Consider the following 26430-nt stretch of genomic DNA (forward strand, 5'->3'; position numbering starts at 1 on the left):
TCTCGCTTTTTGTAGGTACGGCTGATTGTGTTAGCATGAATATAAGTGATAATTTTGATTTTGGATACCTTGGACTGCCGACATCACTGAATTCGCTGCCGTTTACTGCTTGTGTTGACATAATTCTGCAATTTATGATGCCTGGTGGGAGATATTGGAGCCTGCAAAAAATCCCCACATATCCTTGTAATTCATGGGTGCAAACTTGTCACCTTTTGGTGAAATTCGCTGTTTTTTCTTTTCCAAAATAGGTCATCCCTGTGAATCAGGGGACTGCCCATTGTTCCAACGGCTCATTATTCCGAAACTCCAATAGTCTGAAAAATGTCCACCCATTGGACCAAAAGCCCATTTGTCCGACAGCCCATTATCCCGGAGGTGGTTGGGTTGAGGCATGAGGTCACTGAGGTTAGGGTTAGAGCAAGCTTACGGTCAAGGCTGTCAGAAGCCACGGTTGTGGATGGAGCCAGGCATGGAGTTTTCAGACTATTGGGGTTTCGGAATAATGGGCCGTCGGAACAATGGCATGGCACCGAGGAGAGGGGGACAGGGAGAGATGGAACAATCACTGTCTGCTCTCGACCCATTGGTGAAAGGCCACTCACACTCCTTTTCCACCAAATTAGCTCTGGTTCTTGAACCGGTTCCGTTCAGGATTCTTGGAACCCTTGGTGCTATCTAGCGAACCAGCCCGCGTTTCCACCAGTTTTGAGCGGAACCATTGTAATCAAGGATGCATCATCAGGAGGGCGTTGCACAATGCACACCGGAAGTAAACAGTAGTAGCAAGATGGCGGATCGCATTGATTACCCGCAAGCTTTTGTTCTGTTAATACAGATATTTGTTTTTATCCAAAAAACAAGCATGGACCAAGTGTTAATGATAAGAAGACGTAGATAACTATTACGTGCACCTGTAGAATATGACACGCCCACTGATGTTGTCAAGGTTCACACTTGAAAACCTGCTATTTTTTGGTTCCAGCTGAGAACCAACTTTTCGGGTTCCGAACCAATTTATTTTTGGAAATGCTCCAAACGGTTCAAAATTAGGTGCGCGAACCGGAACGGAACCCGTTCCATGTTGGTGGAAAAGGGGTATCAGAGACTGGCATACTCCTGAAGCGGCTGGCAGGGATGATGGGCCACTTGGTGCCACCCCAGTGTGACGTGCCACTGGAAGTGGTAAAGGTCAATGTTGATTCCACCCTTCCCCTGTACACTGATGGTGACAACATGGTGAACTGGTGGGCAAATGTGATGGACACTGGTAGGTACCCAGGCCTAAGCCAGCAAAGCAGGAAGACTGAGGTGGAGGAGGATTCCCGGAATACGATTAATCGTGCAGCCCTACGTCATGATGGCAAAAACTAGAAAAATAAGGCCCAGGGTGAAAATAACTGGAATTAAACTTTAAACCAAACCCTAACCAAAGTTGTTTTAGTTTCCTAACCTCAACCATAACCTTGACCATAACATTAACCAAAGTTGTTCACTTGCCTAAACTTAACAATTAGCTAATATTTTCATGTGATGAACAGGTAAAATGGCATGTCCAATTTGTGCTATTTTCACAAAATTCAATTTGTGGTGAAGGAACATAATGTTCACATAACTCATGTCCATAGTACGTAACTTGCGTTTGAGAGTTCATACTCATTACACAACATTTTATGAGAGTATGTTGTATTGTTACATTAACACTGCTATCATCTGATAGTGAAATAGTAATAGCACCAATTCCTTTGGCATTTTTTTGGCATAATGTTACATAATGAAAGCATCATGTAGGTATTGTACTTTGGTTTCTGTTGACTGACAACCAGCTAAACACACTAGCCCACCAAACACCACACCTTTGTTTACCTGCTGCTATTTAATGCAGCAGCTTGACACCACTGTCTCTGTGCCTCAGGCTACGTGGATTACTAACACTGAGAGACTTCCAGCCCAGTTAGTCAGCTGAGAGATTTATCCGCATATTTCTAGTAAAACAGAATCAAAATCTAATTTTTTTCTAGGACAAGCTTTAGGGATATTTCAGTTAATGGCTATATAAAAACAGTTGCAGTGGGATTGAATTGAATCGCACTGAACAATCTTTGGTGACCTTGAACTGAAATTTGCTGGTGTTGACATGGATTTCTTACAGTTGCCAGGTAAGAGTATTTTGATAATTCCTTCTATGACATACATTATTATAGTACATTGTAAGTGTGGATATAATAGACTATAGGTGGTTATAATGTACCATGTACTTATAAATAAATCTGTCAAACTGTCAGTCCATGTGCACGTGAATGTGACCAGATCATGATTTATAAGCATCAAAAATCTGTTAATCTGTCAATCCACGTGTGCGTGCATCTGGCATGCATGTGACCAGATCATGCCTGGCCATGCCTGGACAAGCCCACCACACAGTAGGGAGAGGGTACAAGTCTTTGAGAGTCCATGATGTTGATGGCTGTTTTTTGTTAAAATGAGGTTTGCTGCACAATCATAGCCTTGATTAAAAAAAAAATCTAGGTAACACATTACTTGGATAGTCCAGCATTGATCTAGTCGCCTAGATCTAGTTGAACTTGTGACGAATAGTATCTATGTTCAACAAAGTGTCACTTGCCCATTTGCTGACTCTCTACAGACTATGTAACCCTAACCCTGACCCCATTTTTAAACCTAAACCCAACCCTAACCTGACCCTATTTCTAACATTAACCTCAACCTTAAGATTAACCCTAGCCCAGACACTGAATAACTATAAAGAATTTCTCACATAATTGTGAGTATCACCTGAAACTCGGTAGACTTTGTAGTGACATATTATAGTCACTGTATAGGAAAATTGAGTATCAACATTTGGACTATCCAAATAAAGTGTGACCGAAATATATCTTTATTTAAGCAAAGTTGGTGTGCAGCAACCCCCATTTTCACAAGATAGGTTCTCTGCTGTAGCTACCACTGCTCTAATACTGGTGTGTGTTCCTTTTGTTCCTTGATGCTTGTTGTTTACCTGTTTGTGGCCCAACTGCTGCATGACTCACCATTTTCTTTAAACCTTTTATAAGTGTGCCACCAATCTATTCACCCATCCATTTTTGTGAACAGGTGTGTATCTATTAAACTGGCAACTAAGTGTAGGTTTGTCACTCTATTGGGCCTCTAATGACCCAAAAATTCTGAGCCTGAGCCAAGGTGCTAGGCAAATATTTAAATGTGTCCTGATTTTCTCATTAAGGTATTGCGGTGTAATTAGTTCTGATGACAAATTCTAATACTAGCTAAAAAAAAATGGTCAGGAACATAGGTTTCCAAATGTCACCAGGCACACTATATTAACCCTTTGATGCACAAGCTATGCAAACCCCTTCTAATGCACAACATGTGTCAAAAATGACCCGTATTCATTTCCTATGTTATTTCATGCATGGAAATAAATTTGAAATAAATGTATTTTATCATTTAATATTCCAAGTATTCATTAAATATCTTGTTTTTGATTACCACAAATCATTATTTTCATTTTTCCTTTCTTACTTTATGAACAAAAATATTTTTTGTATGACTACATCAAGTTTACACACATGGGTCAAAAATGACCCATGTATGCAAGTGTGATTTAAAAGAACAAAAACATACTATAATAATAATTTTTTTAAAATAATTATTTTAGCAGTGATTTGGACCAAACAATAATACATTTAATATTTGAAATATGTTTATTTGTCACTTTGTCACACATAACATACACATATCACTGATAACCGATAACACTGATATTGAACTGTAGTGTATCTGTAGTGTGACTGTAGTGAACTGTGGTGAATGTGACCGAATAAAAGACAATAAAACTGATGAAATAAAATCACATGGGTACAGCGCAAATTGCCATCTCAGTGCTTACATGCCTCACAAATGTCACAAATGATACTACATGTTTGTGCTCCTTCCACACAGGCCTGGTGCACTGGGAACACCAGCTGCTGACTTTTCTGTCTTTGGCAGCTGGGCAGATCTTGCACTTCTTCCTCTTCACTTGGCCCTCCTGTCTGATGTCCTCCTGTGGCTGGGTGGTGGCTGCGTTTTGTTTTGTTTATCCCACATCTTCCCATTGCCTCTGTAATATGCTTTTGAAGGTGGGGCGTGCCCTTCATGCACCTCTTCATATGTGGCATGACAAGCTCTTTGCCCAGCTCCTTGATGAATAGCCACCGTGCATTGGTCACACCACCCATGTAAACAGGGTGTTGTGCAGTGAGGTTGGTGTAGGCACTGAGGGTGGCAACATCCAGCACATTGTGCCAGAGCACCATGGGCCACCAATGGGAAGATGTGGGATAAAAAAAAAAAAAACACAGCCACCTGTCAACCCCAGTGAATCAGAGCTCCTCTACATCAGAAATTCAAATTGAACCCCTGCCCCCATTGCTGATGAGTGACCTGGATCATGCTTTCTTTTCCTTCAACCAACAGCATGGGCTGTAGCAAAGTAGTCACAGCACTGAATCTGCCTTAATGAATTGTTATTTATTTTTCTTTTGATTTTGAAATGCAAAACAAGATGTGGAAAAATATATCGGTAGAAATAAGGTAGAGGGTGAGATGCCCATCCATTGCTGTCTTTGCTGCAGGTCTTCCTCAAAGACTTCTACAGGTGGAGGAGTCTCATCTCTCCTCTTGCCTTTTGAGTTTCTGAGCCATTGCCCTCTGGGTTCTCTGCCAGCTGGAGGAGTCTGGGATGGTTGGAGTGAAACAGCTGTCATGCTTCTTTTGGAGCTTTGCACTCTTGCAGCTGCGATCCCCCAAGCTTACATCCTGGCAGCGTTTGGTAGTTTTTGGTAGTTGGTGCACTACAACTGTCTTGAAGGAAGGTGAGGCCCTAGCAGGCTGCTGATTGGGATGGAAGATGATGCTAGACTGGAGCTCCTCAGGATTCTTCATTCGAGTCACCGTCTCCATCACCTCTTCCTCATCACCGATATGACGGTGCCTCGTGGGGTTCTTGTTACTGTAGCCCCACCTCACCTGAGGATGTGGCCTTAGCCCCGGGGGAGGCCAGGTTGTATGCATTCATGATGGCAGAATACACCGCCCTGCAATCCTCCAGTGGTTTATAAGGTCTTTTGGTAGGGCTTTTTAGACGTGCCATGTGTACAGCTTGGTTTGAGACTTTCAGCTCAAGTCCCTGGAGTTGCTGCTGTTGACTGGTGCACTGTTGGCTGCCTGGTTTGACCAGCTGGTCATTTTGAAAGGCTAAGAAGCCGCCTGAGGCTGTGGGCATCCTGCAACAGTGCTGCTGATGTCTACAACTGACCATGTGGACTGTATGGTTACATTTAGACCATTCATCTTGCTGGAAATGCGTGAGCTCAATAGGCCACCTCAGTGCTCTCATCCTCACAGTTAAGTTCTTCAAATGTATGGTCTATCCACAGCTGGAGATCCTTTTTGTTTTTTTAGAACAGCTTGTCTCAGCCTGGTGTACACAAGAATGGAATTGTTGTGCCTTTGGACATCCTTGTCACATGTTAAGGAACTGTACAGATTACACGCTAGTTCATTTCCAGAGCATTCACATAGCTTCTGGAGACATTCACCAGTCTGTGGGTTCCACGGAGACTGTGGCATGCTGTGTATTGTAGGTACTCAATTTCCTCTGGAGTGAGCTTTGGCTTATAAGCTGTTTTTTTCATTGTCCAAACAGAGGGAAGCAGCTGGGTTGTAGTTCCAGAGGTTCACAGGAGTGAAACCATCTATTGGGTCACAGTAAGAAAACATAGTAAATTAGAAAAGGGGATGGAGATATACTTGAAATAAGGGGCACACTGTGGCAAAGCAGACCAAGACACATAAAATATACTCATACTGCTATGAGTTTGAGTATAACTACCTGTGTTGCATGTAAGTAACTCTTTCTCTCCCATCGCCATTGTTGCTCACTGCTGGGTTTTTTTATTTTTTATTTTATTAATTTTTTAATTTAACAAACACATACACACCTCTCAACATAAACAACAACAGCAAAACGTACAAAACAGAAAAATCCCAGCCCAAACCAACAACAGACGCTGCAATATGTAAAAGTTAAATTGAAAGGAAAAACAAGTAAAAAAATAAGTAAATAAAAAAAAATATATATATATAAATTGTACAGGAATACGACAGGAAACAAGGAAATAGCACATACAGATGGAGCAATCAGCCATCGCCTTCCAGGGACAAACAAGTAGATCAAAGTCTCTGTAGGAAAGAATGCAAAGGTTTCCAGAGTCTCCAGAATTTGTCCGATTTATCATGAGATCATGAGTCAATTTCTCCAGGGGGAGAAGGGCCGATATCTGTGATATTAATACATCAAAAACACGAATAGATATACATAGTAACAGTGCTGGAAAGAGCTCCAAACCAAGAGTTTCAAGACCTACATTACGGTACCTTGTGTTACTCGTTTTACAGATGGTTATTACCCAAACAGTAGTCATTTGTCAGTGTGAATGGGAGAAACGGAAAAAGACAGACAGGTACAGAGGTTTATGCAAACCCACAAGGCTTAACATGCGAGATGCTGTATTTGGCGGTTGAACGAAAACACCTTTAAGCTTTACCACAAAACAGAACATGGTGAAAAATCCCTATGACTGCGCAAGTAACTGTGATCGAGAGTCACAAAATGCTAACTGGCTAACCAAGGCTAACACTAATTTCTGTACTGTTAGCATTTTGTGACCCTCGATCAAATCACTTTTTTTAATACTTGCACAGTCGCCTGACAACAGAAACAGAAAGATATGTCAGTGACAACACTTGTATTGTGTTATACATTATGTTGAAACACAAAATAAATGATCACAGACAGAGTTATATGGGCGACAGGAAGTTCACTTTTTAACATTGCTGGCAATGGTGATACCAAAGCAGCCATGTTTGTGAAAAGGGCCTGTTAAAGAATATTTGAAACACTGTTATAAGGAGTATAATTACAGCTTTATGTCAAGTCATGTGTATATAATAATGTCAATTATATTTACCAGCGGTATAACGTCTGGACAAAAAATAATCTCTGAAAGGTGCAGACTGGAGTTTTAGTTCTACAAACATCACTCAGAGGCAGAGTTGCTCTGGAGGCAGGAATAATCTCATTGGTTGAGTTAAACCTCAATGGGCGGAGCTACACACATCACACAATAGACATTTCTTCAATATCACAAAAAGTTTTTACACTCGCTTGAAGCAGAAAATTGTTTTGTTAATTAAGAATTATGTGATAGTGACAGAAACACAACATTTGTCAAATAAATAATGATATAGGCTTGGCATTATCGACCTAATGAATGGTTCAGTTCCCTTGTCCAACAGTTCAAAAGTGGCTTTGGACTTTCTGAAACGTTGACTGTAAACTATCTGTAAAATATCTGTCCACCACAACCTGTCACATGTTGTTTCTACCATGTATAAGTCTCTTTCATGGTTATATGACCATTGCTTGGTACATTAAAATATTGTATATGTTGTATATACTAAAAAGTCCAAGGTAGAGGATATTGTTCTATAGAGACATAATAGAGACAACAAACTGAAATCTTTTATTTCACAGTTGAAATGTCAAGAACACACAAACATTTTGTAACATCTTGCAGCCAGTCACCCATCATGTGAACTTATCAAAATTAAAAAGGGATTTCTTTGTACTTAAACAGAAATGTTGATCTGCATTTGTCACCAGCATTTATACTTGATTAAAACATTGCACTTCTATCCATTTGAATAAGATGCAAAATGTTTTAGATCCATATTTCCTGACCACTAATGCCCTTGATGTGTACTTGATAGACAAACACAGAGAGGAAGAAAGAGAGCCGTGGCAACCTTCCTTAGATATACATCTGTATGCTTTGTGTAGACATAATACATATTCATTAGAGCTTTGAAAATATGTTGGACATTATTATCTTCATTTAATTAAAAAGTAGGGTTTGGTACATATTGACTCAAGCTATTAATATACTGAATAAAAGTGGACCCAAAACTGAGCCCATTAAATTGCACACATTGGGACCTACCAAAAAGCAGTGGTGGAAAGTAACTAAGTACATTTACTCAAGTACTGTACTTAAATACAATTTTGAGGTACTTGTACTTTACTTGAGTATTTCCATTTTATGCTACTTTGTACTTATACTCCACTACATTTTAGAGGGAAATATTGTACTTTTTACTCCATTACATTTATTTCACAGCTATAGTTACTAGTTACTTTTCAGATCAATATTTTCTATTTAAAATATTTGATCATCTTTATAAAATAACTATAAAATAGCATTGTTATAGATTAGACTACCCAAAAGTATAGCTAAATTGTTAAGATTAGCTTCACGTTGACAACTTTAAAATGCTGCTTACATGTACATGTATGTCAATAAATCAGTATTAATATTCCAATAATTTATGAAAAATATAACTCTCTAAATGGGGACAGTTTGCATAATGAGTATGTTTACTTTGATACTCTAAGTACATTTTGCTGCCAATACTTATGTACTTTTACTTAAGTACTTTTACTTGTAATGGAGTATCTTTACATTGTTGTATTGCTACTTCTACTGAAGTAAAACATCTCAGTACTTCTTCCACCACTGTCAAAAAGATAGCCTCCATCCTGATCTGAGTAATGGAGAATATCTGTTCATTTTTATCATTCAACCTGGCACAGCCCTTCACAGTTTCTTCATGCTTGAGTAAAAGTGCTTCATTAATTTTCACCCTGTATGTGAAACCTGCATCAACAAAATCATGCATTTCTTTTTCGCCAGAGAGAATCATCAACAACAGCACCACAACACCAGTTGGAAAGGACAAACAGCAGGACGGCTCACCGGCAGCCGAGGAGAAAACCCAGACACCTACTGACTTCAACAGCATCTACAGCAAAGGTGAGAAATGAGTTAAGCTGGGGACGCACCAGAGGATTATGTGGCCGATTTCCTCCAGATCGGGAGGAACGATCTGAAGGAAAATCCTGATCAGAAGCTTGGTCAGGACTGATGGTTGGCAGAGATGATCTGGTAGTGTGAGGGGTCAATATCAATGTTTGATATTTACGATCCAAAATCAAGACAGGTCCTGAGCACTTCTTATATTGTGTCGGGATCACAGATGGCCAATAGCCAATGAGAGCCCAGTTTACAGTGAGGTGAGTGGAGACTGCTAGCAGCCAATGAGAGACCAGTTTTCAGTGAAGTGAGTGTGATGTTTTGATTGGTTGGAGATTAGAGGTGGTGACAAAAGTGGTTGGAAAATCCTAGTTATATGGTTCAGTGTGTGATTCTGTCTATCTAGTGTGAGCAGATTTACCATTTAGAGACTAAAAATCTGTTAAATTCGATGCAGTGCCTTTTCAAAATTGGTTAGGATTTTAAAAGTCTTCTAGTGTGTCCCCAGCCTAATTTGTATGACTTCTTTAACTTGATTACACTCACCATCCTGAACAGCTAGCTGTACGCTACCATGTGATTCTGTTCATGGCACCAATGTTACAGATGTCATTGATGCAGAACAGTAGCAAGGACTCACATTTCCTCTCAGCGTAGGGCTCTAGCAATTCTCTACCCAGTCTTCAACCCACAAGTCTATGGGGCGTAGATTGTAAAGTGGCGTACGCGGAAATTAACAGCAAGATTTCGCCACATTTAGCTCCAAACAACGTTTAAAAAAGTGGCATGAATTTTTTAAGGTCACTTTTTACCAGATTTACAGCAATATTTGTGAACTTTGTCATATTTACTTTTCTTGTAAAAAATATATTAAATATAATGTCACTGTTAAATCTAAATATTAAATGTTAAACCTAAATGTTTAATCTAAAACTCAATGTTAAATGTTAAACCCAAATGTTAAATGTTAAATGTAAATGTTAAATGTTAAATGTAAATGTTAAATGTTAACCTAAATGTTTAATCTAACTCTAAATGTTAAATGTTAAACCCAAATGTTACATGTTAAATGTAAATGTTAAATGTTAAATGTTAAATGTTAAATGTTAAATCTAAATGTTAAATGTTAAACCTAAATGTTAAATGTAAAAGTCAAATGTTAAATGTAAATGTTAAATCTTAAATGTAAATGTTAAATCTTAAATCTAAAGTAGGTAAGCTCTGAAAAACACAATGGATAGTAATTTCTACCAGACAAGCTTCAGCTATATTCAGGGTTGCCAGTTCTGTTGTTTGATAAGGCTATCACATGGAACCAGGTATTGACACAGGTATTGTCAGGTATATCACAAACATGAACAGAAGGTGCAACTTCAGGCGGGCAAAGTTAGCTAACTTAGCTAGCTTGTTATGAGCCACAGTTAGCTTCTTTATTTGGGTTTTCTTTGTTGACAACCATATCTCCGTCAAGCACGAAATGTGTACGGAGTGAATGCCTAAAAAAGATTTTTTTTAAAAACTGCTGAGATAAGAGTTATTTTACAGGAGCATAATGTACCGTATTTCCGCAATTTCCCTTAGGGAATCAAAGTGCTATCTTGTCTTACCTTATCTTATCTTATTGATGTAAAATTGGCCAATTAAGACAACTAAAATGTGAAGTTATCATGTCTTTGAGGAAATATAGACCAAAAAACATGTTCTGATTTTCTTTTAAAATGACTTGTACTGTTATTTCAAAGTCACCCCATGTCTCCCTGTTAGGCAACAGCGGTTTGATGATGATATGATAATGATGGTGTGTGTGTGTGTGTTTGTGTTACAGACCTGCTCCCAGCATTCAGTGGCGAGGAGGTGACCAGAGGATTTTTGCAGGAGCTGGTTAACATCCTGTTGGGTTACATTTGCAAGTCAAGTCAGAGGAGCTCCAAGGTAGTGAACAGATTCTAGTAAAACTACAGGTCATCCTGGTGGATCGACATGTTGAGTTCTGTGTTTAAAGTCAGAATTCTGAAATGCGGCAGCTCTTCCCTGTGTTTTAGGTCCTGGACTTCCACCATCCTCATCAGCTGAAGGAGGGACTGGAGGGTTTCAGTCTGGACCTGTCTGACCAACCGGAGACCCTAGAGCAGATACTGGTTGATTGTAGGGACACACTCAAGTATGGTGTCAAAACAGGTGTGTGCGTGTGCAAGCGTGTGCGTTTATTATCATTGGATATTCAAGATTGTGACCCTTGTGACCCTTCTAAAGCTCTGCCCTGCCCTCATGTGGGGCGCAATCACATGTTTGCTGCTCTTTTAAAACACTAATATCTGGGTGGTCCTCCAAGAAGGATGCTATTGGTGTGTTGCCAGTAGCTGCTAAGCTAGGTGTTCAGATCACGATCATGGAAATGAGCTAACGGTTGCAGTGAGGAGGTTGAGGATATCGCTGCAGAAAAAACAAATATATAGTCTTTGTAGGTGAAATATCCCTTTAACTCATCAAAATGATGTTAATGTTATGAAAGGCAATAACAAAACCACTGAAAAATACATCATTTGACTGTTCAAAACTTGTAGCTGCAGAGCAACCCATCATCCAACTTACTTATTAAAGTGTGAACAAGCAGGAGGGCTCTATAGTGACTCTATGTACAAATTAGGACAGTGAAATTAGTACAGTACAATTCACCTGCATTCTAACTGTATAATTTATGATAAAGTATTGAAAAAAAAAATAGCTGCTTACCTGTTCCCCCTTAACTTTGACCAATTGGCCATTAACCTTGTTAACAGGAAACAGGGGATTTCATAGGAAAGTGGGTGGAAGCCAGAATTTAATTTCCTACCATCCTTCTCGTTATTCTCTGTGCTCTGCTATGGTTTTATGATAGTTATTACTTCATCTTCATTGGTTTCTAATGTGGTCTCGCAACTAATTGCCCACTGGTGTGTTTTTATTGCCTTCTCCAGGCCATCCTTGCTTCTTCAACCAGCTATCTTCAGGTCTGGATGTGATTGGCTTAGCCGGCGAGTGGTTGACCTCTACAGCCAATACTAACATGTAAGATTTCACCGCTATTATTAAAACACATTGAATTCTCCCCATGAAGACCAATATTCATTTGACTACACTGTAGAGACAATGTTATGGAAATGTGGCTGTAAAGTGATGCAGGTGTACTTTACAGACATCTTCAAAATCCATATTTTCAGTGTCCCATGAAAGTCTCACCAACAAGTCTGCTTTTTAGGAACTGGGAAAAACTGGCCTATTTTCCCACTGATGCTCATGACTGTTTGACACATTATAATACATTATCCATGGTTTGGATTGGGTCCAGGGTCATGGATTTGATCTCTGTGTCTTTATACATTAAGGACACACTATGTCAAATATGAGATGCCAAATAGCCAAATATGAGATGTTTGCAAGACACCAGGGTAGTTATAAAGTGATGTCTTTATTTACAGTCATTTTCAAGAATCATATGCATTATGTAGACTTATCAAAGCAATTTTACCAGGTTTACATATGAAGTGTCTCCCGTCTTCATTCTCATGGAGGAGGTTCTACTGAGGAAGATGCAAAGCATTGTGGGATGGTCTGATGATGAGGGAGATGGCATCTTCTGTCCAGGTAACGGATGGATGGATGGATGGATGATGTCTTAGTCTCTGAGAATACTTGTGTCCACCAGTGTGGATTGATTGGATTTTTCATAGAGCTGACATTAGTAATCCTGCTCAAGGGTTTGGGTGTGCATACACTACCAGGTTGTTGACTTGTTATTGCTAATATAACAGTAACATTAGATGTCTATATTAATAAGATTCACGTGCTGATGTTCTCGCTAAATTGTGTATTGTGTTTTCCCAAGGAGGCACAATATCCAACATGTATAGCATCCTGGTGGCCAGATATCACTTCTACCCAGAGGTGAAGACCAAAGGGATGGGCGCTCTGCCTCAGCTGGCCCTCTTCACTTCAGAACATGTAATCACTGGCACCTCACATCCTGTTATCATATTTTGGATGACTTTAGGAATGCATGGTTTTAGCCTTAATTGGTTATAGCCATGGTTTTTGTCAATTAATAACTGCTTCCACAGTTTAGGCAATTACTCAATGGCAACTGGGGATGGAAGTCCTGATCGGAGGCTTGATCAGGAGTGATGGTTGGCAAAGACTATCTGATAGTGTGAGGAGTTTACAGATTCAGTCTGAACAGACTGACCTAACAATGAAATATACTTCAGGTATCCTTGGTTTAGCTTGTCTTGTGCACCTGAGAATTCAGACTTCATAACTAAGTAATGCAGTCATTGTTTGTTCCTAAAAAGTATACCTATGGCTTTTAGTGCCACCAAAGCGAAACAAACAGCTGAAGATGAATGATCGTCTTTTCTCCTATTCAGGGCCACTATTCAGTGAAGAAATCTGCAGCGGTGCTGGGGATGGGCAGTGAGAATGTGGTGGTGGTGAAATGTGATGAAAGGTGGGTACAGTTAGACAGACAGTCACTGAAAGAAGAGTGCACTTGTCTTTGTCAATGGTGAATGTTATAGAACAAAATAAATGTTTGCTCACCTGTTTGAGCTTTGTGTGTGTGTGTGTGTGTGTGTGTGTGTGTGTGTGTGTGGGTGTGTGTGTGTATGTCTTTGAGAACATGTGTACATGCATGCTTGGATGCATGTATTTTCATGTTCATGGGTGCTAAAAATATAACCAGCAACAACCAGATAGGCAATTCTTTATATAATTTACCACAACAAAAGCTGAAGCATTTTGGTCTAGCAGTAATCAATGCGTGTTCATATAACTTTTGTCATGTTTTAATAGAATTCTTCACAAGATCATAATCCTTAGTTTGATGTACTGTATATTGTTCATACTGTATTGATTTTCTTTTAGAGTGCGGGTACCACACAGACTATTGTCTGTTGGATCTGCCTTATCTATGCACCCACCTTAACGACAAACAAAAAAATGGTACAGTGAGTCATTCTCAAATTTATTGTTAATCAAAACCTTGTCAACTTTTGCCCCTTCAAGAGGGAAGATGATTCCTGCTGAACTCGAGTCTTCTATCATCGCAGCTAAAGCAAAGGTAAGGATGAGATATAAGAATGTGAGATCACACAGAAAAGAGAGTAATCTGCTTTTAACTCTGCTTTATTGTCACCATGGGTACAAACATCATTACCTGGGATAGAAATGTCATCTCCGCACAAAGAAACGTCATCATCGCAGGGGTACAAATGTTGTCACTGCGACTAGAAATGTCATCACCATGGGTAGAAACATCACTGCTGTAGGTAGAAATGTCATCGCTGCAGGTAGAATTGTCATCACTGCTAGTAGAAACATCATCAGCAGAGCTAGAAACGTTGTCACCGTGGGTAGAAACATTATCACCGCAGGTAGCAAGCAGTAGAAACGTCATCACAGGGCATTCTAGTGGCTCAAACAACTGAAGGTACATATCACATAAATGTGACGTCCTGGGTGGAAACGTCGTCACAGTAAGTAGAAATGTCATCACCGTGGGTAGAAATGTCATTGCCCCAGGTAGAAACATCATCGCCACAGGTAGAATTGTCACCACCGCTGAAAGAAACATAATCACGGCGGAAGAAACATCATCACCATGGATAAAAATAACATCACTGCAGGTAGAAATATCATCACTTCTGGTAGAAAAATTGTCATCATGGGTATAAACATCATCACTGCAGGTAGAAAAGTCATCAGCATGGGTAGAAACATCATTACCGCAGGCAGAAACATCATCACTGCAGGCGGAAACATCATCACTGCAGGTAGAAACATCATCACTGCAGGTAGAAACATCATCACTGAAGGTAGAAACATCATCGTTATGGGTAGAAACATCATCACTGATGGTAGAAACATCTTCACCATGGGTAGAAACGTCATCACCATGGGTAGAAACGTCATCACCATGGGTAGAAACGTCATCACCATGGGTAGAAACATCATCACTGAAGGTAGAACTGTCTTCACCATGTGTAGAAACGTCATCACCATGGGTAGAAACATCATCACTGAAGGTAGAAACGTCTTCACCATGGGTCGAAATGTCATCACCATGGGTAGAAACATCATCACTGAAGGTAGAAACGTCTTCACCATGGGTCGAAATGTCATCACCATGGGTAGAAACGTCATCACCATGGGTAGAGACGTCATCACCATGGGTAGAGACGTCATCACCATGGGTAGAGACGTCATCACCATGGGTAGAAACGTCATCACCATGGGTAGAAACGTCTTCACAATGGTTAGAAACGTCATTACCATGGGTAGAAACTTCTTCACCATGGGTAGAAACGTCATCACCATGGGTAGAAACGTCATCACCATGGGTAGAAACGTCATCACCATGGGTAGAAACGTCATCACCATGGGTAGAAACATCATCACTGAAGGTAGAAACGTCTTCACCATGGGTAAAAACGTCATCACCATGGGTAGAAACGTCTTCACCATGGGTAGAAACGTCATCACCATGGGTAGAAATGTCTTCACCATGGGTAGAAACGTCATCACCATGGGTAGGAACATCATCACCATGGGTATAAACATCAGCACTTAAGGTAGAAATGTCTTCACAGTGCCTCCCACTGGTAGAATACCAGTCACCTACTACTACTACTTGCCTGCTTTGCCAAAAATGAGATCCGATCACAATGTGGACTGAATGCAGACAACCAGAATTCATATAAATACCAGATATAAATGAGGTCAAAGATGTATTAAAACTCCCAGTTGTCCTTGTCTTGCAGGGTTTGGTTCCATTCTATGTGAATGCAACAGCAGGGACCACAGTGTATGGAGCCTTCGATCCTCTCATTGCCATTGAAGACATCTGCCATAGACACGCACTCTGGATGCATGTTGATGTAAGGCCAATGTCACACACACACACACACACACACACACACACACACACACACACAGACACACACACATAGTCCCTCCAGGAATTAGCAATTGCAATAATTAATGCAAATTAAACCAATCCCTAAATTTTTTGTGAGAACAATTTTTCAAAATTAACACAATATCTCGTATACAATGGTCCAATCAAACCAACAGACTATGCCTTTGAAAGCTTTGCCTTTGAAAAAGCATGCCTGGAGAAGTGATTATTTCCAATGCAGTTACTGCATCACTTACCATAAACTGAACATTGCTGGGGATTATGTTGACATCCACATCGTTAACAGTTGAATGTTCCTTCATCTGCCTGCTTTGTGTTCTCAGGTTGATTGATTTTCATTCTTTTGTTAGAAACTACATTGACTGCTGCACCATCATTGACTGTTGTGGCACCTCTTTCACTGAAAGTCTTTGCGTGCTGCTTGACTTGTCAGCAAATGCACTACTGTCAAATACCTGACAGTATTTTCCTTTTGTTGAAACTTTGAGCACAGGATGTTTTCTGTTCAGAAACAAAAGGATGAGTACTAAAGTATTAAGTTAGTAGTTTCTGTAATATGCAGTATGCTTATTATTAAGTGATTGTACAACACTCTTAATGGGAGGTAGATATAAAACTCCCACTTTTGGTATCTCTTTAGTAATTTTCCTTGACCTGTGATTTTTTACCAATGCTCTATTTTTACTTCAAATACATATCTAAAACTCCTCAAATTGCATTGCTATTTTTAAGAAAACCAGCAACAAAATCAAGTACTTTTTTCACAGATAAACTTAGCCGAGTCTGGAGGGACTGATATACACACACAGCCACACAAATGTACATGCATGCACAGCTACCGCATCTCAATTTTAATCTACCTTTACACTTGTTGAAGACACACTGTGTATGCTGATTTAACACACACACACACCTGCTAAGATAATGGTGCCACACACATGTATGCCCACTCACACTGTGACACACCCAGAATTGGAGCATAATGTGCAGCTGCATCGCCATTCCTATCATACACACTGATATCAGTTCCACACACAGTACAAAATCTCTTTCTCTCTCTCATGAATTTAAATGAATTGGTATGTTTTGTCAATACAGGACATTTTTTTTATTTGAATTCTCTCCCTCCAGGCGGCTTGGGGTGGAGGCTTGCTGATGTCAAAGAGACACAGGATGAAACTGCAGGGCATTGAACGGTAACTGCATGACCGCACAATCTATCACCTCAGATAACCAACCAGAGCTGAACTCAAGACAGGTCATAAATGTGGAAGAGTGAGCTGGCAGCTCTCTATGCCGAATATTTATCATCCTTCTTCCATTCCTTTCTTTCTTTGTAAATGTTTTAACAATTGAGATCAAGTCCAATCATTTCCTTGTATTTTTTTGTAGCAATGGTTAATAATTTTGGTTTCAGTCTGAGATAAATCCACATTTTAATTTGGTTTAAGTTATGCTGCTGGTTGTAGTGTTCTTATTTGGATCCCTGATTGTGTTAAAATCCTTAATTCCAAACCTTTCCACTATCCTAGTTTTTTTCATTTTGCAGAGGCTGATATTTTCTAGTTGTGGTGGGCCAACACTACTGAATATATAAAAGACGAACACTGATGTTGCTTGTCCCAGTCCAGATGTTCATTTTTCGTATATGAATTATTGGATGGACCTTGACTTAAGCGCTGTACAGTAGTGTTAAAGATGTTTTTTAGACTTTTAAGGGGTCATCATGAAATCCTCTCTGACCAAGGCCAAGTGTCCGCGAAATGAAAGAACTACAAAAAGCTCTCTCAGCCATGGAGCCATAGATGCAACAGGACCTAAAAACCTGTTAGATTGAGTTCAAATTCAGTGCTACTCCGGATGCTTCACACGTTGGCTGGGAGCATCGGATCCACTTTGGTAAAGCAGCACTGCAAAGACTTGTCGGCTCAGAAGACCTCCTGTTGACCCTCCTCATATAGATGGAGAGCATTTTCAAGTCCCTTGTATTACAAATTATCGACGAAGCAGATCCAGATCTCGTAACCACCAATGGGCTCCCTGTGCGGTAGCATCATTACCCTAAACTAACTAGGTTTGTGAGACTTTCACCATGCAACGGTGGTGCCAGTGTTGCATGGTGAAAGTCTCACAAACCTAGTTAGTTTAGGGTAATGAGTTTGTTCATTGGACCATTTCAGATCATTTCTGTTACTTTCATCAGTCAACCTGATAATGTGAATAGCTAATGATGCGCATTTGCAATTCTGCACACATTTCTGTACATGTTAGTTGCCATTCATAAATCCAAGTAATGTCAATAGCTAACAATGTATATTCAATGAATAGCTGAATGTGTAAATCTGCTCTGTAAATCTGATATTGTGAATATTCAATGATGCACATTTGCTCTTATGGTCTTGTACTGGACTATAGAGCAGTGTTTTAAATCTGTAAACTGAAAACATGTACGTCTGTGAACAGTCAACAACAATCTAGCCAATAGGAACTCAGTAGATGAGGAAATGATATCCTTAATCCTCAATATTCCTTATCTATTGTATTGCTATCTACATTCAATTCTTTGCTGCAATGACCCAATATCCCTTCAAGGAACAATAAAGTTAATCTTATCTTTTCTTATCTTATGAACTCCGGTTTCATAACAGCTAAAAGGCACATTCATAAAAGCTAGCAGTGAAATTATGTGTCAGTTTATTGGGTGAACCTTTTGAGCAAAAGTCTCCCTGGAAATACCCTTTTTTTTCAAAATCAAGAGTGAAAAAAATTGTGTAGGGGTTTCTGTTATGAAACTGATATCGTATGCCATTTATTATTTGCAGCAAACTCATCTTCTCTGGACATGCTTAAAATCCAAGTTCAACTGATCACTTACTCTAATGTGACAATACTGTGTCAGAGAGTTTCACTGCAAAATTAAACATTCACTATGTTAAAACTGACACCTATCATTAAATAATCATGGCTGCAGTGAAACTAAAACCCATTGAGGTTTTTAGAAGCATGGTGTTCTGCCAAATTAGTAGCATTGTTTTTAGAATGCAGCCCCCTGTGTCTTTGAAATACTAAATAAATATAAGATATAGAATTTTGGCTACAGAACGTGGTCATTATAATGTTTAATGTCTTGCAGTCATTACATTATTTATGCTACATTTAGTGTAAATCCAACAAACATGGCATCTTTAAACTCATTAAATATTGTTTTTAATTTGATCCTCCACAGGGCCTGGTCTGTAACATGGAATCCTCATAAGATGATGGCCGTCCCCCTGCAGTGCTCTGTCATTCTGGTCAAGAAGAGAGTAAGAAATGATCCTCTTCCTCATTTGTTAATCTCTCTAACCCCTTCCCACATTATTTCTCTCTCCTTCTATGTATACTTAGGGTTAGGGTCACATCATTCTTTCTCTAGGCATCTAAAGGCCATGATACACGATTTTGAGGCAATGGCCTTTAGATGCACAATTTTGCCTACAACCTTTTGTTCATTCAACTTTTGTTCCATAAAACTCCCCAGATTGACTAAACCTCCATGCTGATTTTGTCCCATTTGCCAGTCCATTAAACCATATCTTTGCTGAAGACATAATTGCCTCAACAGGTCGTCCATGTATCATATACAGCCTTCACTTGTATTAATATTCCATTGCATTCCTCTCCTCCCTGCAGGGCCTCTTGCAGGAGTGCAACCAGTTAGGTGCTGAGTACCTTTTCCAGAGGGACAAACCCTATGACGTGTCCTACGATACGGGAGATAAGAGCATCCAGTGTGGCCGACACGTAGATGCCTTCAAACTTTGGCTCATGTGGAAGGCAAAGGTGTCTTTTTTTTGCATTCTCTGTATACATATACAATATACATTTTGATACGCTTATTTGGCCACAAAGAAGAAACAAATTAGGCAATATGTTTGATGTGTAGTGATAGAATTGAAAATCACGTCACACTGTAAGGATTTAGAGAGTAACTGAACCCCGAACCCAAATCTGTGGTGAAACAGACACCTAATGGTGAAAAGTCGGGTACTGAACTGGCCATCTGCTATTGGCTGGTCTTTGGTGCCAGGCGATGTCACCACCTGTTGTACTCTATAGAGGGTGACATCGCCTGGCACCAAAGACCAGCCAATAGCAGATGGCCAGTGCAATACCCTACTTTTCACCATTAGGTGTCAGGCTTCACCACAGATTTGGTTGGGGTTACTTTTTTTTTTTTTTTTCGAATACATTTTTTTGTGGGGGAGACAGGCTTCATATTTTACTGCTGTCAGATGAAAACCTTGTATCTTTCAAAAGTTTTTTTTTTTTTTAGGAATTATGAAAAACAACTGTATTTGCAGACTGTCCACTATAGATTTTTAAACTATATATTTGTTTTTTAATCAAGTTTCAGGGTCTGACATGAAAGTTGTGTAACCCATGAAAGGATGATGTAAACATTTTGTTCAAGTAAACGCATAAAAATGACAAAAATCGTTTTCCCATGACAGCAGCAATACGTTCTTTTGACAAGGTTTTTTTGATTGTTTTTTTCTGTCATCATAACTACAAAATATAGCTTTTTTTTTTTACTGCAAACAATAAGTACAAACAGTAAGAATCAAACAATTTACTGTAAAACTAATTTTTGCCATCACATATTGTCAATCTTTGTATCAAAAACTCAGAGTAAATTACAAAGTGGCAAATTGCCTTCAATCCAATATATCCCTCAGTACACAAAGCCAGTTACAAAGAAATGACTGAAATGACAGATTGAGGCTCTTAGCAGTGGCAGCTTGAGCACTAGAGAATAAGGATTTACAAGCTTTATTAATCTAAAAGAATTCAGCTCTTTGTTTTCATATATGGTAACTTGAGGTCTCTCTTATGACTCTTTCCCCTCCCCGTTCATATTCCACTGTTTTCCCATTTCTCACTATCTCTCTGTCTTTGTCTCTGTCTCTCACTCTCCCAGGGTTCAGAGGGCTTTGGATCCCAGGTGAACAAGTGTTTAGAGAATGCTGAGTATCTGTACGATCAACTGCAGAGGAGGAAAGACTTTGAACTGGTCTTCACAAGCAAAGTAAGACTGCTTCATTTGAATTTCAATTTTGACTTTATCTCAAGATCATGAAATTGCCAAATTGATTAAAAAAACCCCACTATCACTAGATAAAGCTTCACATCCATAAACTATAATTCCCTGAGTTTTAGCACACTTGAACAAGCTTCCATTCCCTACAGTATAAATATCCTAAATTATGTTTTATTGGTCAAGGCTTCCCTATCTCAGTGGTTCTCAACCTTTTTGGCTCGTGACCCCTTAAAACCATTAGATGCCTACTGGCGACCCCCATTACAGGAGCGCATAGAGAAAGAACGATATAAAGGATGTTTTATCTTTTTTCAGCTTGTTTTAATGAAAGCTGTTTAGTATTTCTGCTTAGTTTAGTATTGTTAAAAAAGCAAAAAAGTTGAGAAAAAAAACTGAAAAAATAGATAATAATATAGTATGTATAGTAGAAATAGATTTTTTCCCCCCTATACCATAAATCATCTCGCGACCCCTGAAAATTATCTCACGACCCCCTGGGGGGTCCCGACCCCCAGGTTGAGAACCACTGCCCTATCTGACCATACCTGCTGTGCTGTGTTCAAATTACTGTTGGCTCTTTACTCTTGTTATATATCATCAATCTGTGATGTTCTATGCATTCCAGGAGTTATTTTGTGATGAAGTGTTGACACCAAAATCTGCCAATAGCTGAATTGTTTTCTGCTATCAAACTCTATTTTAGCTGCACTGGAAATATCTCAACAAGGAGTCATGTTGTCTACGTTTGGTCATTTACCTACAGGAATACAAAAATACACTACAACAAAATGGGACCAGGAATGCAAAGTACATTTTTATTTAACAGTGTTTAAGTGTTTTAGAGTGTATTTTTTCTTTAATATTGATGAGATTATTACAGGCATTAATAAAGCAGAGTGAGTGTGAGCTGCCAGATTATAAAGACCTCCTTACTGACTTGTTTGAATGTGATTGGTGATTGACACTCAGCTGTTACTGCTCAGCTGATGTGCTGTTTGGATGGGACAGCTGATAGCCGATCAGCTCACACAATTTGAGTGTTCTGCCTGAACTAATGTGATGCTCCATTAATCTGCTGCCCCTAAAGAAAACCCACTTCTTGAATAGACTGACTTTAAAGTGAATTGAATGTAGTTTTAATGTATTATTTAATTCCTCTTTTATTTTCTCCATCCCTCCATCCCATTAGCCTGAACACAGCAATCTGTGCTGTTGGTACATATGTACTACACTGCAAAAACTGGAAAGTGATCAAGTGATTTTAACTTGTTTCTAGACCTATCAAGTTTATTTTGTGATAATTTCAGTCAAATTATCAGATAATCTTGCTGGTTTCAGTAAATTCCACTTGATGCATGCCAAATTACAATTTCAAGAAATCATTATAAAACATTGAAGAAAATCTTGAAACTTTCTCCAAGACAATTTCATTTTTACCAAGTAAATGTCCCGAAAAAGGTGACATTATCCTGAAAAAAAATTTAGCAAAGTTATCTGCCAGTGCAGTAAGATGATTTCACAAAAAAAAATGCTAAAGCTCGATAAGTCTGGATACAAGATACAATAACTTAACAAGTCTGTCAGTTTTTGCAATTGACATACAGTATTTTCCCTCAATATTTGATGTCATTTCTTTCCTCTCTTCTTCTATGCTCCCCCAGCCGGAGCACAGTAATGTGTGTTTCTGGTACATCCCGCCCAGTCTGAGAAACCTGCTGCCTGGCCCTGACAGAAATGCAAGACTCCATCAGGTCAGTGCAGAACATACCAGCAACAATACTGCCATCACTGCTAGAGACTATGGGAAAACGAGTTCAGGAATGTTCCTTGTTGAAAAACAAACAAGGACAGGGCCAGTATTTAAAAAAAAAAAAAAAAAAAAATCAGAATATACCCACAAGTGCTTTAAGCACAGTATGCTAATTTGTCCAAAGATGAGAAGACATTATGATTAGCTGACCATACTATTAATGCTATTATTATGAGCTTGCAGAGAATAGTGCCCTCATGTGACCAAGTGTCTTGGGACTTGGCAGGTCTCCTATCCTTGGCAATAAGGCTGACTTGGACACAGTGACGTTCATTTTATGGGAATATAGACATCATAAGCCAGTGGTTCTCAACCTGGGGTCCGGGGACCACCAGGGGTCCTTGAGGGCATTCCAGGGGGTCCCCAGCAAATTGATGAATTGTTAAACTTCATTATTTTGTCATTTTAGAATGACTATTTTGATCATAGTTTCACTGTTATCTCTCTACCTACAGTACAGATAGCCATGGAATTCTATACAAGATCATATCTGACAATAAAAAATATTCTCAGATTTGGGTCAGAGAGACAAAATCTCATCAAATGGGGGTCCATGGCCTTAATGTGGACTAAATTAGGGGTCCTTGATATGAAAAAGGTTGAGAACCACTGTCATAAGCAACAACATAAGCAATAGAATCATTAGGAAAATGAATAAATGTGAATAAGTCAAAACTGACTGAATACACCAATTTCTCTCTCTCTCTCTCTCTCTCCCTCTCTCTCTCTCTCTCTTCTCAAAGCGGCACAAATGACTTGCTTGTTTAAACATGCATGAGATCACTTTTCGCAAAAAAAAGGTAGTGGGACAAAGAGGATAGAAGAGAGGGAGGAGAATGAGAAGCAGAGGCAGAAAGGACAAGCCCAGACGGAAAGAGAAAATAAGAGAGAAAGAGACTGAGAAAGTAAGAGACACAGAAAGCATCTACAGAGTGGCAGTAACAAAGACAAAGAGCGAGAGAAAGACAGAGGGAGAGAGACAGAGGGAGAGAGAGACCAACTGTGGAAGAGAGAGCTTCATACTGTAGAATGACCCATTTCTTCTCCCCAGGTGGCTCCTCAGATTAAAGCCAGAATGATGGAGAAGGGGACCGTTCTGATCGGCTACCAGCCTTTGGGATCGAAGGTCAATTTCTTCAGATGTGTGTTCTCCAACCCTGCCACGCAACAAGAGGACATTGACTTCTTATTAGAGGAGATCGTTCGGCTTGGCAATGACCTATGACCTAAGAACTATAGTTCTCAAAGAAATGGGTACATCTGACCTTAAGGCCATTGTTTTTAACGTGCTGTTGTCTTATCCTGCTCCCCGTCCACTCCTGCATCTTTAACTCTGCTTCTGCCAGCAGTTTCGACAACTACTACTTCCAGTACTACTCTAGCAACTGTGCCCAACCCTAACCCTAGGAGCTTCTTGAGCGTTCTTGAAGCTGTTGCCTCCTTTAAGAAAAAAATCTTGAGGTGATATCACGGGCTCGGGGCTGTGAAGAGATAATGTTGAAAAGCCGCGGAAGAAGGCTGGTGACCTGCAAGTGTCCTACAATATAATGGACTTGATTCTGAAGTATCAGAAAGTGGTTAAGGATGCAAGAGTGGCTTATTTCTCTCATTGGAGTTCAATCATGCGTCATAACTCTAGGGTCTTTTTCAATGTCGTTGACTCAGTTGTTAGCACCTCTCGCTGTGACTGTATTGAAGCCTCCCCTGAAAAGTGTGAAGAATTTTGAATGTTCTTTACCAGAAAGGCAATCTCGGAACCCATCGTCTATCGGTCTGACGACGATTAGACTCTGGGGGCGACGGCCAATATTTCGGGGTTTCTGGTGTAGCCAGTGGACATCCGGGCCAAGACTTCCTCTTCCGTGCGCCGGTCATTGTTTACAGTCCGATTAGCAACTTGAGACGAGATTGCCAAAAAGGTAGAGGATATAAGAGTCAACATCCTCCTTACTTTAAACATGCAGTGGTTCAACCTTTTTTCAAGAAACCTCAACTCCTGCAAACTTCAGGCCCATCTCCAAACTGCCCTTTTTATCCAAGGTTATAAGTTGTTTCAACCCAATGAATCTTTTATGAGTCAAAATGATGGTATTAGACCACTTCACAGCACAGAGACCACTCTCCTCAGAGTGACCAATGACCTGTTGGCAGCAGATCCCAAGGAATGTTCCATTTTAATTCTTTTAGATCTTAGTGTGCCTTACGATACTAGAGACCATACCATTTTATTAGATTAGAAATTGGGTTGGTTTTAGGGACAAAGCTTTTCTCTGGTTCAGTTCCTTTCTTTCAAATAGAACATTTTCAGTCAACATAGGCAACTCATCCTCATCCTCAGCAGTCATGTGGGGCGGGGTCCTGCAGGGATCGATGTCGCACCCCACTTCTATGTCATGACCTGTTATTAATTGTTCTCCCTCCCTTTTTATGTTTCACTTGTTACATATTCTTGCTTCGCTTATATTGCTATTTTTTTGTGCTGTTGATTTTATGTTTTGCTTTTATTTACTCCTTTGTAAAGCACTTCATGGAACCGTGATTTGAAAAGTGCCATACAAATAAACTTGGATTACTACTGTGTCACACTAGTGATTTGCATATCCAGTGGCTGATAATGGTGGAGGACTAATGTTCAGCTGTGGTGAGAGGTGTCCAGATCTACCTTGAAAGGCAATGCTGGCAGGATGGCAGAAGACTAGTCTGGTGTTTAGAGGGATGGTCTGGTATTCAGAAGACTAGTCTAGTATTCAGACTAGCCTTACTAGCCATCCGCCCAATACATGCTGGAGTAGGCTCATTCCCCATGACCCAGAATAGGAATCAGCAGGTAAAGACATAATGAATTAATTAATTAATTAATGATAATATCATACAGAATACCCACCACTTCATTCTCGGCTCCATAACTGACTCTTCTTGAGAAAGAAATCTGATTTTTATGGAAGCAGCCAATTGGCTCATGTCGACATTCACCAACAGTAAAATGTTGTTGGATAGCTTTATTCTATCCATTCTGCCTTTATAATAAACTCTATTTACCACTAAACCAATATGTTTTTCTGTGTCTCTGGACACCACACATCATCACTGTTAACATTCCATTAGTCCTTCTGTCTGTCATTACATTGTATTGTAATTATTTAAATCAGCAGTATGATTTTATCATATAGTATAGGCCCTTGTATCCCTTGTTGCCCTTTCTTTTTCAGTTACAAAGTGCATATTATAGAGTTATACAATCTACCTAATATTCCCCCAGAGTGAGTACATCTAGTTTTAGATAACCTGGTACCTTCTATGCCTATTCAGATCTGTCTCGTCAAAGAATACTCTATAACCCACTGGCTTTAGACTAAAGAAGAGTTCTCCCGCACCCTAATTATGGATTTTCATTTCATTGATTTTAAATTTTAAATTTTAATTCATTAATTTGTTTCCTTTTGTTTTGGTTGATATATGTAGGGATGTGAAGATGGGTGTGTAATAAGAAAAGTGGTGTTAACACTGTCAGAAACTGTGAATTGAATTGTATCAGTTCTGTTTTCACCAATAAAGACATTTGTCAAAAAAAAAGCTCTACATGAGCCCAGGTTCTCAAGCAGCCTATACATGATAAAAAGCCTATATGCTGCGTACTACATGGCCAATGATA

At 39.5% G+C, this 26430-nt stretch overlaps 1 protein-coding gene across 1 annotated transcript; it reads left to right on the forward strand.

Annotated features, from left to right (window-relative positions):
* Nucleotides 1–1923: 1923 nt before the first annotated feature.
* Nucleotides 1924–26351, forward strand: gad3 (glutamate decarboxylase 3). The gene is made up of 16 exons (XM_071536148.1): nucleotides 1924–2159; nucleotides 8817–8936; nucleotides 10762–10868; nucleotides 10979–11114; nucleotides 11894–11984; nucleotides 12448–12560; nucleotides 12802–12917; nucleotides 13340–13419; nucleotides 13977–14031; nucleotides 15731–15847; nucleotides 17020–17084; nucleotides 19115–19193; nucleotides 19561–19710; nucleotides 20849–20956; nucleotides 22630–22719; nucleotides 23830–26351. The coding sequence occupies exons 1-16, from the start codon at nucleotides 2138–2140 to the stop codon at nucleotides 24001–24003; spliced, it is 1623 nt and encodes a 540-aa protein (XP_071392249.1). The 5' UTR covers nucleotides 1924–2137; the 3' UTR covers nucleotides 24004–26351.
* The last annotated feature ends 79 nt before the right edge of the window (nucleotides 26352–26430 follow it).

This window comes from Centroberyx affinis, unplaced genomic scaffold, assembly GCF_046629955.1.
Source record: "Centroberyx affinis isolate AG114_WGS23_722 - 3 ecotype Tasmania unplaced genomic scaffold, CSIRO-AGI_Caff_v1 ptg002834l_1, whole genome shotgun sequence".
Classification (NCBI taxonomy): domain Eukaryota; kingdom Metazoa; phylum Chordata; class Actinopteri; order Beryciformes; family Berycidae; genus Centroberyx; species Centroberyx affinis.

What these genes read in the sequence shown, in the direction of transcription:
- gad3 (XM_071536148.1), top strand. Translation starts at nt 2,138, where the DNA reads ATGGATTTCTTACAGTTGCCAG. An exon ending in CCCTCTTCACTTCAGAACAT is followed by an intron (nt 12,918 to 13,339) that starts GTAATCACTGGC and finishes TCTCCTATTCAG; the next exon opens with GGCCACTATTCAGTGAAGAA. An exon ending in TCATTCTGGTCAAGAAGAGA is followed by an intron (nt 19,194 to 19,560) that starts GTAAGAAATGAT and finishes TCCTCCCTGCAG; the next exon opens with GGCCTCTTGCAGGAGTGCAA.